Here is a 15,242-nt window from a genome sequence, read left to right as displayed (position 1 = left end):
GGACGCGCACAAACTCGTGTCTCATGCACGGACACGCCCGTCCCATCATACAGGGCTGGAGCTCGTGTCTTCTGAACCCCGAGCAGCCCCTGAGCTGGCCACTCTGCAAAGTGGTGGGGGTTTCCAGACCCCAGGGGCTCACTACCGGAGGCTGGCACCCCCACGCCCCCTGCTGCCAGCCCCCAGGCCCACATGAGACCCGGCACAGGGAGTGAGTGTCACCTGGCACACACCTCCACCCGCCGCTCCTTGTTGGTTGTGCAGAATGCGCTCGTGGGCACGCACGCACGCACGCACGCACGCACGCACGGCCCTAGCCTCGAGCAGCCTCGGGCCTGAGCTGCAGGTTGCCCCCAGGCCTTCAGCCGCGCCCACCGCATCGGCCAGAACAAGAAGGTGATGATCTACCGCTTCGTGACGCGGGCCTCGGTGGAGGAGCGCATCACGCAGGTGGCCAAACGCAAGATGATGCTCACCCACCTGGTGGTGCGGCCCGGCCTGGGCTCCAAGTCGGGCTCCATGACCAAGCAGGAGCTGGACGACATCCTCAAGTTCGGCACGGAGGAGCTCTTCAAGGACGACGTGGAGGGTGGGCCTCCGGGGGCTGGGCGTGGGGTGGCCCTGCCTGAGACCCCGGTCCTGCGGCCCGGCCACCTCGCCCACGGCCTCTCCTCTGCGCCCCCCTCCCTGTCTCCTGGCCGGGTGTCGCTGGGCGCTGCCTTCCTGCCCTCAGCCCCTCTGTCTCTGCCCAGGCATGATGTCTCAGGGCCAGAGGCCGGTCACGCCCATCCCCGACATCCAGACCTCCAAAGGGGGCGCCCTGGCCGCCAGCGCCAAGAAAAAGCATGGCAGCACCCCCCCAGGTAGGGGCAGCAGTCCCCAGCCCCTTCTGTGCGTTCCGCGGCTGCCCCTGGGGAAGACCGGCCGCCCCGCGCGGCCCGCTGCTCCCTTGTCTGCAATTTTGGGCTCCGCTGCCCGCGCCACCGGTGCCCTCACCGAGGTGCCCCGCTGCCGAGGGGGCAGGACGGCCGCTGCGGGCGTCCCTGGTCACCGTGCCCCTCGGCTGCAGCCCTGCGGGGGCAAAGGGCGGAGGTCAGGGCCCGGCCCGGCCGCAGGCCCGAGACACCCAGCCCGCGGCCGTGCGCGCAGGGGACAACAAGGACGTGGAGGACAGCAGCGTGATCCACTACGACGACGCGGCCATCTCCAAGCTGCTGGACAGGAACCAGGACGCCACGGACGACACGGAGCTGCAGAACATGAACGAGTACCTGAGCTCCTTCAAGGTCGCGCAGTACGTGGTGCGCGAAGAGGACGGCGTGGTGAGGCCCCGCCCCCGCCGCGGCCCCCGCCCCCCGCCCCCGCCGCGGCCCCGCCCCGCCCCGCCCCCGCCGCGGCCCCGCGCCCCCGCCGGCCCCGCCCCCGCCGCGGCCCCGCCCCCGCCGCGGCCCCGCCCCGCCGCGGCCCCGCCCCCGCCGCGCCCCGCCCCGGCCCCGCCCCCCCCGCCGCGGCCCGGCGCTCCCCCGGCCCCGCCCCCCCGCGGCCCCGCCCCGCCGCGGTCCGGCCCGCCCCCGCCCTGCTGCGGCCGCGCCCCCGGCCCCCCCCCCCGCCCCCGGCCCCGCCCGCCGCGCCCCCGCCCCGCCCCCCGCCCCTGCCCTGCCGTGGCCGCGCCCCCCGCCCCGCCCCCGCCCCGCCTTGGCCCCGCCCCGCTCTGCCCAGTGACCTCCCGCCACCTGCTCAGCCCCGCGGAGCTCAGGCCCCGGGACGGCTCCCGACCCCAGAACACGCCCGCGTCCCGCCCAGCGCGCTCCGCTCTGCTCCTGCCGGCAGACCCTCAGTTCCTGGGCCTCTCCCCAGTGGCCCCCACTTCCACTTAAACGCCCAGCGCTCTCCCTGTGGGCCCCGGGCGTTGCGATCCTTCCGTGGGCGCCACTTTTCTTTTTGAAACGGTGCCAGTGCCTGGCACAAGGCCGGGGAATGTAGGCACGTGCCTGCCTGAAGGAGCGAGTGAGTGAGTGAGAGTGTGACGGGCAGCGGGAGGAGGAAGGTCAGCGGGACGGGGCCGTCAGGGAGGGTCCTGAGCAGGCGGGCCTTGCGGTCCATGCCTGGCCGCTGCAGCGGTGGCGGGTGTCCTGGAGGCGGCACGGGGCCCGAGAGGCCCAGCCACTCGCCTGCCTTGGCACCTGTGCCCGTGGGGTGCTCCCTGCGGCCCTGCCCCACTGAGCCGTGCGCCTGCATCTCTAGGAGGAGGTGGAGCGGGGAGATCATCAAGCAGGAGGAGAACGTGGACCCCGACTACTGGGAGAAGCTGCTGCGGCACCACTACGAGCAGCAGCAGGAGGACCTGGCCCGGAACCTGGGCAAGGGCAAGCGCGTCCGCAAGCAGGTCAACTACAACGATGCCTCCCAGGAGGACCAGGGTGCGTGTCCCGGCTGGGGGCGTGGCACCGGGGAGAGGGCCTGGGGCCGGCTCCGGCAGGTCAGAGGGGACAGCCCTGTGCATGTTAATGCTGACCTGCGTGGTCTGCTATTACTTGCTGGGCGACAGGGCCCGACCTGGCCTTGGGGGTGGGTGGGCCGGGGATGGGCTTCCGCTGGCATCACTCACTCTGTGCCCCCTGCCTCCTCTCCCACCCCAGAGTGGCAGGACGAGCTGTCAGATAACCAGTCCGAGTATTCCATCGGCTCTGAGGATGAGGACGAGGACTTTGAGGAAAGGCCAGAAGGGCAGAGTGAGTCTCAGAGCTGGTGAACCAGGCTGGGGCTGAGGCTGCATGTTGGGGAGCCGCTGGGCAGCCTGGGGTCCCCCAAGGGCATCAGAACAAGCTCGAGGGCTGGATCCTGCTGTCCTGGGATGACTTGGCAGATGCAGTGGGTGATCAGGTTACCCTGGGCTCTGCTGAGGGGTGTGGTTGCCCCCAGGCGGACGGCGGCAGTCCCGGAGGCAGCTGAAAAGTGACAGGGACAAGCCCCTGCCCCCTCTTCTTGCTCGTGTTGGTGGCAACATCGAGGTGGGACCTGCCTGCACCCCCCTGCCCCCGTCCTCTTTCCCAATCCATCTCATCCTCTCTCAGAACAGGAGCTCATCCCTGCAGCCCCCCCTGGGGTGTGGTGGAGGGGCGGGGTGTGAGGCTGGGATTTGCCCCGTCACCCACCTAGTGGAAGTCTGTCTGGGCACGAGCCAGGTCTGGTTCTTGCCTTCGTCGGAGGCCCTGCCTTCTGCATGTCCCCTCCCTGCTGTCCCTCCTCCCGCGCCTTTCTTCCCGACCCCGAATGCTATGCTCTTGTCCTGCCCAGGTGCTGGGCTTCAATGCCCGACAGCGGAAGGCTTTTCTGAATGCCATCATGCGCTGGGGCATGCCCCCCCAGGATGCCTTCAACTCCCACTGGCTGGTGCGGGACCTGCGTGGGAAGAGCGAGAAGGAATTCAGGTAACGGGCCGAAACGGTGGCCCTGGTGCGGGGCGGCTGGCTCTGGCTGCGTGAATCAGCACCACGGACAGCAGCCCCGCTCCCGCCAGGCCAAGGGCGCTGGAGACCTCCCTGCCCTCCCTGCCAAGGAGGTGGCTGGGGTCCTGGTGCTGGGCAGGGGTAAGTTGCAGAAAACCCCGAACAGCCACCTCTGCCAGACTAGCTGGTGTCAACGACAGGGAGGAGGATCTGGGTTGTCCAGGCTGAGGCTGACCAGGAGGTTCCCCTACCAGGCACGGTTCCTCCGTCCCTCCCCGCAGGCTGGCCCAGCAGGCCTGGGTGGGAAGCACACGATGAATTCCAGCCAGGGGGTGCCCGGGGGTCACGCTCCAATCCCGGAGCTATCAGAGGGTCCTTGCTGGCCTCCCACCCCCTGAGCCCTGGTCCTCCTGCCCCAGAGCCTATGTGTCCCTCTTCATGCGGCACCTGTGTGAGCCGGGGGCTGACGGCGCGGAGACCTTTGCGGACGGCGTGCCGCGCGAGGGCCTCTCGAGGCAGCACGTGCTCACGCGCATTGGGGTCATGTCACTGGTTAGGAAGAAGGTGGGTGAGTAAGCCTTTATTGGGCCCTTCCTGGTGGCTGCCCTCGCCCTGATTGCCCCCGGAGCGGGGAGATCAGTGGGCAGAGGACAAGGGTCTGGCCTGGATCATGTAGCTGCCCAGGGTCTGAGCCACGCTGGAGGCACTGGTCCAGAACGCCTCATTGGCGGGGATGTTGGGGGCAGCTGGCAGCCAGGGTGGCTGATTACAGGGTGGAGGACCCAGAGGCAGACTGGGTGGGGTCTGTGGTCAGAAGTGCGCCTGCCCTGCACTGGCCAGCCACAGGCGAGGTGACAGCCACCCCAGCGTCGTCCTGTTCCCGGCCACCCTGGGCTCTTAGGCTGAGCTGCGACCCTCTCTCTCCCCCTGGCTCCCCACCTGCCCTCCCGCCTGCCCCAGGTTCAGGAGTTTGAGCACGTCAACGGGAAGTACAGCACACCCGACTTGGTCCCCGAGGGGCCGGAAGGCAAGAAGCCGGGCGAGGTCATCTCCTCGGACCCCAACACGCCGGTGCCCGCCAGCCCCGCCCACCTCCCGCCCGCCCCGCTGAGCCTGCCAGGTCTGGGGCTGAGTGGGCGGGCGCCTGGGTCACGGGCCCCCTCGGGGGGCCCCACAGAGGACAGCCTTCCCCCTCAAAGCCTGCGCCTGCAGCCATGTTACCCGCCTGGGTGTCTTCATGAAGACAGTTTTGAGAGATGAGTTGTATGCCACAAAATGTAGCCTTTTAAAGTGCACGTTTTGGGCATTTTCTAGCATATTCCTAGGGTGGTGCCACCCTCACCCTAGTTCAGAGCATTTCCAGAAAGAATCGTACCAGTTAGCACGGACAGACCGCGTTTGCCACCCGTTCACCAGCTGATACATCTTGGGTGGTTTCTGCTTTTTGGCTCCTTCCGCATGGACGCGCTGTCGGTCTGCCGGGATGATTCTGGGCGTGACGGTGCCGTGGCTGTTTGTGTCCGTGAACACCACGACTCCGCTTCTCTTGGGTGCAGAGCTGGGGAGGGGCCCCGGCTGACTGGCCCGGCCACTGTGCCCGCGCTCGGGCGGTGCGTGGGGTCCTCCTTGCCCGTGTCCTTCCAACTCGCCCTCCGGCTGGGGGTTGTGAGCCTTCCCACCCACGCAGGGGCCGCCGTGTGTCCGCTGTGGACAAAGGCCTTTTCAGACCCACTGCCCGCGAGCTGGCTCCGTCCCTGGGTCGGCTGAGCTCTTCCTGCGTCTCTTGGTGACCGTGTGCCTATTTGGGGGAAGCATCTTCCTGTGGTTGGGTCTCTCAGACCTGCCCCACCTGTCCCTGGTGACAGGGGGGACCCCGAGTGGCCTGGGGCCTCCATGACACCTGCTCCCGAGCACCCTCTGGAGGTGGACACACCTGTGTGGCCCTGGGCCGGTCCCTGAGCCTATGAGCCATTTTTTCTCTGCTACCTGGGGCGACCTGGGCGGGCTGGTTGCCCCCCTTGGGCTACATGGACTGCTGGCACCTTGCATCGTGTCTAGACCGACTCAACACCGAGGAGGCTCACGGCCAGGAGGACCATGTCTAGGACCTGGCTTCCTGTCTGGGCCTCCACCCTCCTCGCGTCCTGCTTCCAGAGGGGTGACCCCACTGTGTGCAGCCCTGTCCTGTGGGCCCAAGGTCATCCCCGTGTCGGCGGTCTGTACTGGGTCTCTGCTCGCCTGTCCTCCTGTGTGGTGCCTGGCCCCGATGGAGCCTCCTGCAGGCCAGGCCCCCCCTCCTCTCCGGCTCTCCATTTCTTGCCCTCTCCCTCAACCCCCGAGCCCACCGTCTCGTCTCTTGGTCTTTCAGACAAAATGGAAGCCCAGCTGGGCTACATGGAGGAGAAGGATCTGGGGTGCAGAAGCCAAAGAAGCCACCAGAAATCCAGGTACAGAAGGTGGTGGTGCCTGGACACCTGCTGGGTACAGGGGTGAGTGGGCCTGGGTGCCTTCCCAGGCCTTCCCCATCTAACTGGAAGCCTCGCTTCCTGGCCCTGAGTTTGGGTTCTGGGTCTGGGGGCCAGGAGGGTGGGTGCCAGCTCCGTTGCTGTCGAGGCCCCAGGCTCTGAAGCAGCCCTGCCCTGTCCTTCCCAGGCCCTGCCGGCTGCCCTGGACAGAGTGGAGGGCGAGGACAAGCACGAGAGCTCAGACGGCAAGGAGAGAGCCCGGGAGGACACGGAGAAGGCCCAGCCATCCCCAGAGCCACTGCTGAAAGGTGGGCTTCCCACGGGCCCCGCCCCGGGTCCCCCCAGTACCCTCCATCACAAAACGTGGCCCCGTTCACTTAGCAGCCTGTGTTCAAGCTTCATCCCTGCCGGAGCATCTAGGAGACCTTCGCTCCTTCTTGTGCCGAACGTCCCGCTGCGTGGACGGTGGGGTGCGGGCCTGGGGTTGCGTCTGTCTGGCTGCTGGACTGACCGCCTGCACACGTGGGGCGCGCGGCGGTGCGGGCTCGTCTGGTAACCGCCTGATATTTGGAAGAATCACCGGCTTGTGTTTTGCCACGGGCTGCCCCGAGTTCCAGCCCCACCGGCCAGGAGGGAGGGTTCCGGTTTCGCCGCAGCCTCGCCGACGCCAGTTACCACCTGTCTTTTCCGTGATGGCCCTCCCGGCGGCGAGAAGGGCGGCTCCCCGTGGCTTTGGTCTGTGTTTCCCTGAGGCAGGAAGATGCATCCTTTTGGAGTTCATTGGCCGTTTGTATTGCTGGGGAACGGCCACCTCAGATCTTAGCTCCCTGTGTCAGCGGCTGCTTTGCTCACTCAGTGGTTAAGGTTTCTTCGTAGGTACGTGCTCCTCGTCAGCGGGACGGCTTGCAAGATTTTTTTCCCATTTCTTTGCACCTACCTGTGTGATTGTTGTAGGAGTGTCTCTCGCAAGCAGGGTGCAGAGGGGACTTGTTCATTCAAATCTAGCCGTCTATTGGCCGGCAGTTTAATCTCGTTACAGTGATTGTAACAGCTGGAAATTTGGAGAACACCAATGACTTTATTTTGGGCTTTTTTTTTTTTAAAGATTTATTTTATACAAGAACCGGGGTGCAGGCCAGATGTGCGGGAGGGTGAGAGGATTCACCAGAGACAGAGCGGGAGCAGAACAGGCAGACTGATGAAATGCACTGCTGAGGGGAGCAGCGGGCGCGGCAGGAGAGGTCTGCGGGACCCTCTGGCCGGGATGGAACCGGCGCTGCAGAGGCTGCGGACAGCTTCACAGTGCGGCGCTCAACCGCCTGCGCCACCGGGGAGGCCCTGTTTGGGCTCTGCACTGCCTGCTTTTTGTTCCCTTTCCTGCCCTCTCTTGGAGTCATCACACCTTCTTTACTCTTCCCTTTTTGTCCTCAGCTCGTCTGGAGGGCCCAGGCTCGTTCCTTAGGTTTCTAACACGCGCCCCTCCCGACTAACGCAAGGGCCGGAGCCAACCGTGGCTCCCCTTCGCCCCTCTCCACCCTCCCTGAGCTCTTGCCCAATGTTTTAGTTGCTATTTGTCTAAATTCCCCAGATTTAATTGGTTTTTACGTGTTTCTGAATCTCTGGCCTTCCTGGCCTGCGGCCTCAGCAGTGTCTGTGTTTGCTTTCGTCGTTGCTTGCTCAGTGTCCTTCCTCCTGGAGCAGCCCCTTGGTTTATGTCTTCTTCTTCTTCTTTTTTTTTTTTTTAAAGATTTAATGTATTTATGTATAAAGAGCGTAGAAGACCCGGGGTGCAGGCCAGAGGTGCGAGGATGCACCAGGGACATGAGGGAGCAGAACAGGCGGACCTACTGAAATGCACTGCTGAGGGGAGCAGCGGGGAGACGGGAGAGGTCTGCTGCGCCCTGTGGGTAGCTCCCTGGCCGGGATGGAACTGGTGCTGCAGAGGCTTCTAGTGCTGAGACTTAACCCCCGCGCCCCAGGGAGGCCCGACTTTCTTTTACAGCTGCATGCTTTTCTCAGTCTCCCTCTTGTCGTCTCCCCATGATGCTGATTTCCCGCCGCCATTCCAGCCGCTCCTCATGAATTCGCTCGTCCTGAGCGGCTGCTGAATGGCTGTGCGCTGCGGCTGCCCGGCCCCAGGGTGCAGGCACTGACCCCAACCGGCAAAGCCTCGCGTGGATTTGCACCCCGGTGCAGAGACAGCAGCCAGCCGTGCGCAGACATATGTCCTGCTCAACCACAGACGCCATCTGCAGCGAGGAGCGAGATGGTGCCGTCTGCCGCGAGCCTGCCGTGTCCTCTGTCCTCCGTTGCTCTTCGGCCTCCTGCCAGGCTTTTCGAGCAAACCCCAGAGCCGGCTTCAGCGCTTTTAGCCCATTTGTATTGCAACAATTCGTAGCCACCGGGCAGCTTAAAACAACGCCGTTGGTCAGCTCGTGCTCCAGATGCGCTCGCGGCCACGAGTGGGCGTGGCGGCCGCCGAGGGCTCGCAGGTCGCAAGCAAGAGCTTTGCTGGCAGCCTGTGCTCGTGGGCCCCGCCCTCCCCTCGGGCTGGAGACACGCCCGGGTCCAGCCTGTGGGTGGCTGGACACTGTTCTCCGCAGCTACCAGCCGCCCCGTTCCTGCTGCGGAGCCCTGGGCGACCAGCCCCATCCACTTTCGAGCTCCGCCGCCCTTTTCTGCGCGGCTTTGCCAACACCCTGGTTTATTTTTTTTATTTTTTAATTTTATTTTTTTAAAGATTTATTTATTTATTTAAGATGATTGATTGATTTATACAAGCACTGGGTACAGTCAGAAGCGCGGGAGGGTGAGAGAATTCACCAGAGCCAGAGCGGGAGCAGAGCAGGCAGAAGGACCGAAGTACACTGCTGAGGGGAGCAGCGGCGGCAGGAGAGGTCTGCGCGCCATGCGGGACCCTCCTCTGCTGGCCGGGAGCAGCCGGGATCGAACCGGCGCTGCAGAGGCTACGGGCAGCTTCGCAACCCAGCGCTCAACCTCTGCGCCACCGGGAGGCCCAACACCCTGGTTTTAAAGGGCTCGGGATGAGGCCCACCCAGGGGTGGCTCCCCCCTTTGAAGGTGACCTGTCCCCCTCACACCGCCTGCTCGGGGAGTAGAACCCCTCCCATTCAGTCCCGAGGCTCTGGGGCTAGGACATCTTAGAAATTTGCAGCGAAAGTGTGTAAAATGTTAGTGTTGTGGATTTTGCTCTAGACTTTTTTTTTCTTTTTTTTTTTTTTTCCCTCCAGTTTTCTCCACCTCCCACCCCCTTGGGGCTCTTCCTGGCATCTGCTAACCCTGTCTGGGTCCAGCTGGTGTCCCTTCCTTTGGGTGCCTGACACTTTCTTCCTTTTCTTGTGGCCTCACCCCTGTGTCTCTACCACATGCCAGAGCTGCCTGGCTTTTCTGGGTGCTGGCATGAAAGCCAGTCCTGTTGCCAGCACTGTGCGCAGGGAGGATTCCAGACTGTGTCTTGAGAATTTGGGGTTGGGGTGCTTGATTGGGTGAGAGGGGAGGAGTAAGCCAAGGGGGGTCTCCACGTGCCTCCTGCCTCCGCACGGGAGCACCCTGAGGCACCTGCTGGGACATTGCTCACTCTGATGGAGAGTGCTCTGGGCGCGGCTCAAACCAGACCCTCCTGCCCACGAACACCCTCTGTCTGCAGAAGAGGCGCTTCTGGGAAGGAGAAGGCGCTGGACAAGCTGGAGCTCAGCTTGCTGCACAGCAGGGGGGACGGCGGTGACTTCAGGCCAGGTTGGCGCCTTCTCTGTGGGCCGTCCTCGGTTCCCTCTTGGGTGCTCTGTCTGCGCCTGCGGGGCCTCAAGGCAGCGCTGCCCTCTCGGGCCTGGCTGCCCCTGTTGGCGCTCTGGGCCCTTCACAGGTGGAGAGCGGCCCTCGTCCGGGGTGGGGGTGGGGGTTGCTGCTGGTGTGCTGGAAGCCCGTCTTGGGAGCGAGCCTCGTGACGGCGGAGCCGGGGGGGGGGGGGGGGTCTTTGGGTCCCCGCACCTGGCAGAGACGCCCCTGGGCAGGGCCTTTGGGTGGGGCAGTGAATGTGGGTCTGTCTTCCTCCCGCAGATGACAGCAAAGCTGAGGAGAAGGAGCCTGTGGAGACGCAGCAGAACGGTGACAGGGAGGACGACGAGGACGGGAGGAAGGAGGACAGGACCGGAAGTTCAAGTTCATGTTCAACATCCGCGACGGGGGCTTCACAGGTATGGGGAGTGGGCGGAGAGCTGGGGCTGCGACACTGCCCTGGAGTCGGGGCAGGTGGTTTTCTACTCTGAAGTGTCAGTGGCGGCTGGAAGTCCCTTCTGCGGTGCGGCCTTTGCTAGTGACGCGGAAGCGCTGACCCTCCCGAGGCGGGGGGCGGTGGGAGTCGTGCGGGGAGGCTTCCTTTGGCCCAGCTTCTCTGAGGCGGTGTGGACGGGCCTCTCTCCTTCTGCACCCCTCCTAGAGCTGCACACCCTGTGGCAGAATGAGGAACGTGCTGCTGTGTCCTCGGGAAAATCTATGACATCTGGCACCGACGCCATGACTATTGGCTACTGGCAGGCATTGTGACGTATCCTTGGCAGGCCAGGCTGGGCAGGACTCTTGCCTGCGCCTCTGTGGACCTCGGGGCAGGACGTGGCCTGTGGGGTTAGGGTTAGGAGCCAGCACTGTGAGCAGGTGCCAAGGAGCCTTTACTGGTGATGATGGTGGTGATGATGTGGTGATGGGATGGCGGTGATGAAGGGTGGTGGCGATGATGATATGATGATGACAGCGACCCAGGGAGAACCCCCCAGCAAACCTGCCTTCCTGACATCCTTGAATAGAGCTGGTTTTACAATGAGCAGTGAAGTTGTGGAACGAACTGGCAACTTCCTGTAAGGGCAAGAGAACAACTATTTCAGACTTTGCAGAGTGACTTCACTCTGTCCTTGCAGCAGAAGCAGCCACAGACAATATAAGCCAGGGAGCTGGCTGTGTTCCAATAAAACTTTATTTGCAAAATCAGACTGTGGGCTGGATTTGGCCAGGGGGCCAGTTTCCTGATCCCTGTCATACAGTTTAAAGTGTTTGGAGGCCTGCCTGCCTGGGTTCAAATCCTGCCCCTGCCTGTTGCTGACTGGGCAGGATTAACTCTGTCTCCTTGTTCCCCCTGGAGACTCTGGAGGGTGCTGTCTTGTCTTCCAGCTCTGGCACGGCTGTAAATCCTAGTGCCCTTGGCTTGCAGCCCCACCCCTCCACTCTGCTTCTTTTCCACATCTCCGCCTCCCCCGCGTTATATCTGTGTCCAAATTTTCTTTTCTTTTTCTTTTCTTGAAAATTTATTTATTTATGTATACAATAACCAGGGTACAGGCCAGAGTGTGGGGGGCGAGAGGATTCACCAGAGACAGAGCGGGGAACAGAACAGGCAGACTGACGAAACACACTGCTGAGGGGAGCAGCGCGGAGACAGGAGAGGTCTCCTGCGCCATGTGGTAGCTCCATGGCCGGGGATCGAACTCGTGCTGCAGAGGCTGTGGACAGCTTCATAGGTTGCATCTTAACCCCTTATGCCACCAGGGAGGCTCCAAATTTTATTTTCTTGTAAAAAGGCACCAGTCACTGGATTAATGTCTGCCCTAACCAGTGACCTGATTACATCTACAAAGAACTTATTTCCGAAATGGTCCCAGTTGCAGGGGCCGGGGGTGAGGCTGGGATGTCTCTGTCCTCCCCCTGGCTCGCTGGGACAGGGGAGTTAACCCGCGGAGCCTCAGGGTCACGTCTCGTGTCAGAGGGCACGCGTCAGCCTCTGCTGATGGTCATGTCATCATCGCCATGGGCACCAGCATGACGCTTTCCTGCAGCTGAGGGGGCTCCCGGAACCCCAGCTGGGCCCCCGTCTCTGCCCAAGCCAGGTTTGCCCTTAACAGCGCCCACCCAGGCATGGCTACGCCCGCTGGCAGGACATCCAGAACGACCCCAGGTACATGATCCTCAACGAGCCCTTCAAGTCTGAGATCCACAAGGGCAACTACCTGGAGATGAAGAACAAGTTCCTGGCTCGCAGGTTCAAGGTCAGTCCTCGGCAGGCCAGAGGCCGCGGGTGGGGCTCTTGAGAGGGTTGGAGGGGCTAGGGGAGGCAGCCCCCTTCCCGTATGTGGACCTATACTAGGCTGTCCACGGGGGAGCCGGGCAGCCAGCTGGCAGTCTGGGTCCTTGTCTGGGCCCGGCCGCCGGGCAGCGTCCCTGCCTGGGGGTGACAGGTGCAGGGAACCCAGCTGGGGCGGGCTGGGAAGGCAGCCAGGAGGAGCAGAGGGTGGATGACTGGTGGCCGCGTGGCCTCCCCGCCTCCGCCCTCAGCTGCTGGAGCAGGCGCTGGTCATTGAGGAGCAGCTCCGGAGGGCCGCGTACCTCAACATGACCCAGGACCCCAACCACCCCGCCATGGCTCTCAACGCCCGCCTGGCCGAGGTGGAGTGCCTGGCCGAGAGCCACCAGCACCTGTCCAAGGAGTCCCTGGCGGGGAACAAGCCGGCCAACGCCGTCCTGCACAAGGGTCCGTGAGCCTGCTGCCCGCCCCCGCCTGCCCCGCTGCCCGCCTGCCCGCTGTCCGGCCTGCCCCTCCTCCTTCCTGCCAGGCCCAGTGGGTCCTTGGCCATGGGGGAGGCACTGGTGGCCCCGGGGACACGGCTGCAGCCTGAGGGTGGTGCCCCTGGTCAGGATGGGACATTCTGCCCAGTCCCCCTCTTACCTGTTGGGGATGGAGGCTTTTCCTTCTTAGGAGGTGGTTATTGCTTACGATTCCTGGGGTCCTGATCTTTGACCTGTATACCCCAAATCTCAGGAAGGTCCCTGGAGGGAGGGGCTGGGCCACGGTGGAGTGCAAGTGGCCCCTGGACTCGCTGGCCCTTCCTGTGTCTGCCCTGCAGGGAGGAGCTGTTTCTGGGGCAGCTGCTTAGGGAACCCCTGCCCTGTCCCCATGTGGCCCACATGTTCAGGCTCCCATCTCTGCAGCCCCGTGCCCCCGGGGTTGCTCTTTGGAAAACCCCACCCCTAGTCTGGGGGTCTGGGAGGGCCTGGCCAGGTGCGCCCCCTGGTGTCTGCTGAGGAGGGGCCAGAGGCCCCCAGGTTCCGCGTCCACCCGGCCCCAGCGACTCCTGCCCCCTGCAGTCCTGAACCAGCTGGAGGAGCTGCTGAGTGACATGAAGGCGGACGTGACGCGCCTGCCCTCCATGCTGTCCCGCATCCCGCCGGTGGCCGCCCGCCTTCAGATGTCCGAGCGCAGCATCCTGAGCCGCCTGACTAACCGCGCTGGGGACCCCACCATCCAGCAGGTCGGCCCCCGCCCCGCCCGCCCCCGCGCTTCCTGGGCGCCCCCTCGGGGCTGGGGGCCGTGGGACCCTCGCCTTTAAACCTGAGTCCTTGCCTCCAGGGCGCTTTCGGCTCCTCCCAGATGTACAACAACAGCTTTGGGCCCACTTCCGGGGCCCTGGACCGGGAGGGATTGTCAACTACAACCAGATGCCCCTGGGGCCCTATGTGACCGGTAGGTGCCCTGCTGCGGGCAGCATGCACCGGCCTCCGCGCGCTGCCCGCCCCAGGCTGAGGCTCTTCTCTCCGGCAGATATCTAGCCGCCCCCGAGACTTCCCCCTGCCGCAGCGCTCCTTTCCGCCGAGGTAAGCCCGGCCCCCGCCTGGCGGCGCGCCTGCGCGGGCCGGCCTCGCTCACGGGCCTGCCCTGGGGCGCCGGGGGCGGTGCATGCCCAGCTTCCAGACTTCTCCCCGGGAGGCTGGGAAACAGGACCCGAGGCGGTTCTGTGTGCGCCCCAGCCCAGTGGGGACCGGCCTCCACTGCCCGGGGGGGCTGGGGCCCCAGAATGTCACCTCCTGCCCTGCCTAGGGCCAGGAGGGTGGCAGAGGGCTTGGGGGATGTTACGGTGAGAACAACGGAACTTGTTCTGAGGAGCCGGCAGGCACCCCGGTCTCCGCCTGGGCACCCAGCGCCCTGCCCGGCTGTCCTGAGAACTGCACTGAGGCTGGAGGGGGAGGCCACTTTCCGGGTGCTCGCTGGTACTCTGAGAGGGCCTCAGCCCGGCTGGGGATCTGAGGCGGGGGGTCTCCATGGGAGTCCCGTGACAGGCGTCAAGGGCCACAGCGTGGGCGCCCCTCCCCAGGCGGAGGCCCGGCGCCCCTGTGACGCGCGAGCGTCTCTTGCAGGCACGTGTGCCGGGCCCAGGAGGGAAATGCTGCCGCCCTTGTAGGAGCCCGCGGGCAGGCGAGGCCCGGAGCCCAGAGTGCCGCGTCGTCGTAACCCGGGCGTCCGCGCCGCGTCACCCCACACCTCGCCAGGACGTGTCCCTTGCCACCTCCTCCAGACGCCTTCCTAGAAGAGGTTCCATTTCTTTGTACACCTTTTGCACTTTCCTATTGAAGACTTGAACGCGTTTGTCTTGATAAAGTTGGGTGACTGCGGAGGGCCTCGCTGGCGGCTCTGACGTCTCTGTCCGTGGGCCCTGGCCAGAAGGGAAGCTCCTGGAAGGCCCGTCGCTGCCCGAGGACTCAGCCCAGCTGGGCAGGAAGCCGCTTCTGCCCGGGAGCCCTCAGCCTGCCCTGCCTGCCCCTGCCCCGTGCCGCGGGACTGTTCCTCGGCTCCCCCGGGGCCAGGCGGGTGGGGCGGGACTGGCGCTTACCCAGTGCCCGCCAGCCGGGCAGGCGCCTCCAGGGACGCGCTGTCTTGGGGGAGGGGTTCTGTCCAAGGGTGTCTGTCACCGTCCCTGGGCGCCATGGTCAGCAGAGGAGGCCCATGGGCCTCCTGTCTCGGGTCTCAGCGTGTGTTCCCGGAGGGAAGGGAGGACCTGGGCCTGGTGGCTAGCAGCTGCCGTGGCTTTGTCTCGGGCACTGCTGGAAGGGGCCTGCCCTCTGCTGGGCTGTGGTCATGGACTCCCAGCCCGGAGGCCCAGCCTGTGGCACGGAGGGTGGTCAGGGGCGCTTGGCCCTGCCTTGAACGCCCCTACACGTCCACACTCTGGCTGTGTCATGGGCCACAGAGGCGGCCCCCCAGAGAGCCCCGGATCTGAGCACTTGGCAGGGGACTGGACCTGATGGCCTCCCGCTCTCACCGCCAGGGCTCCCAGGCTTCGGCCTTTGGTTCTGCCACGAATGACCTGAATCCTGCCCCTGCCCCCCCGGCTGTGGTTCCCTGTAATGGCCCCCTGGGGAAGGGGAGTGGGCCAAGCTTGGCCAGTGTCTGAAGCCCCTTCTGGCCCGAGCTCAGCCCAGAGGCATTTCTGAACCCTGAGCAGGGACCTCCCTGGGTCAGGAACCCTGTCTGAATGAGGGACAAGCTGCTC

At 64.7% G+C, this 15,242-nt stretch overlaps 1 protein-coding gene across 1 annotated transcript in view; it reads left to right on the top strand.

Moving 5' to 3' along the window:
* CHD5 (chromodomain helicase DNA binding protein 5) overlaps positions 1 to 13,558 on the top strand; it is a 49,446-nt gene extending 35,888 nt beyond the window's left edge. The window contains 24 exon segments of the mRNA XM_037500036.1: positions 358 to 589; positions 753 to 863; positions 1,150 to 1,322; positions 2,245 to 2,259; positions 2,261 to 2,420; positions 2,640 to 2,732; positions 2,923 to 3,011; positions 3,298 to 3,431; positions 3,869 to 4,013; positions 4,410 to 4,569; positions 5,818 to 5,856; positions 5,859 to 5,896; positions 6,102 to 6,226; positions 9,584 to 9,669; positions 9,991 to 10,083; positions 10,086 to 10,127; positions 10,370 to 10,411; positions 10,414 to 10,477; positions 11,834 to 11,966; positions 12,253 to 12,448; positions 13,063 to 13,226; positions 13,325 to 13,367; positions 13,370 to 13,438; positions 13,517 to 13,558. Of these exon segments, the coding sequence (XP_037355933.1) occupies positions 358 to 589; positions 753 to 863; positions 1,150 to 1,322; positions 2,245 to 2,259; positions 2,261 to 2,420; positions 2,640 to 2,732; positions 2,923 to 3,011; positions 3,298 to 3,431; positions 3,869 to 4,013; positions 4,410 to 4,569; positions 5,818 to 5,856; positions 5,859 to 5,896; positions 6,102 to 6,226; positions 9,584 to 9,669; positions 9,991 to 10,083; positions 10,086 to 10,127; positions 10,370 to 10,411; positions 10,414 to 10,477; positions 11,834 to 11,966; positions 12,253 to 12,448; positions 13,063 to 13,226; positions 13,325 to 13,367; positions 13,370 to 13,438; positions 13,517 to 13,524 (2,454 nt within the window). The 3' untranslated portion in view covers positions 13,525 to 13,558.
* The last annotated feature ends 1,684 nt before the right edge of the window (positions 13,559 to 15,242 follow it).

This window comes from Talpa occidentalis, unplaced genomic scaffold (genome assembly GCF_014898055.3).
Source record: "Talpa occidentalis isolate TD23 unplaced genomic scaffold, MPIMG_talOcc4v2.1 talOcc4.9, whole genome shotgun sequence".
NCBI classification, from domain to species: Eukaryota; Metazoa; Chordata; class Mammalia; order Eulipotyphla; family Talpidae; genus Talpa; species Talpa occidentalis.
The sequence above is the reverse complement of the archived record's forward strand: the minus strand, read 5'-3'. Positions and strand labels throughout refer to the sequence as shown.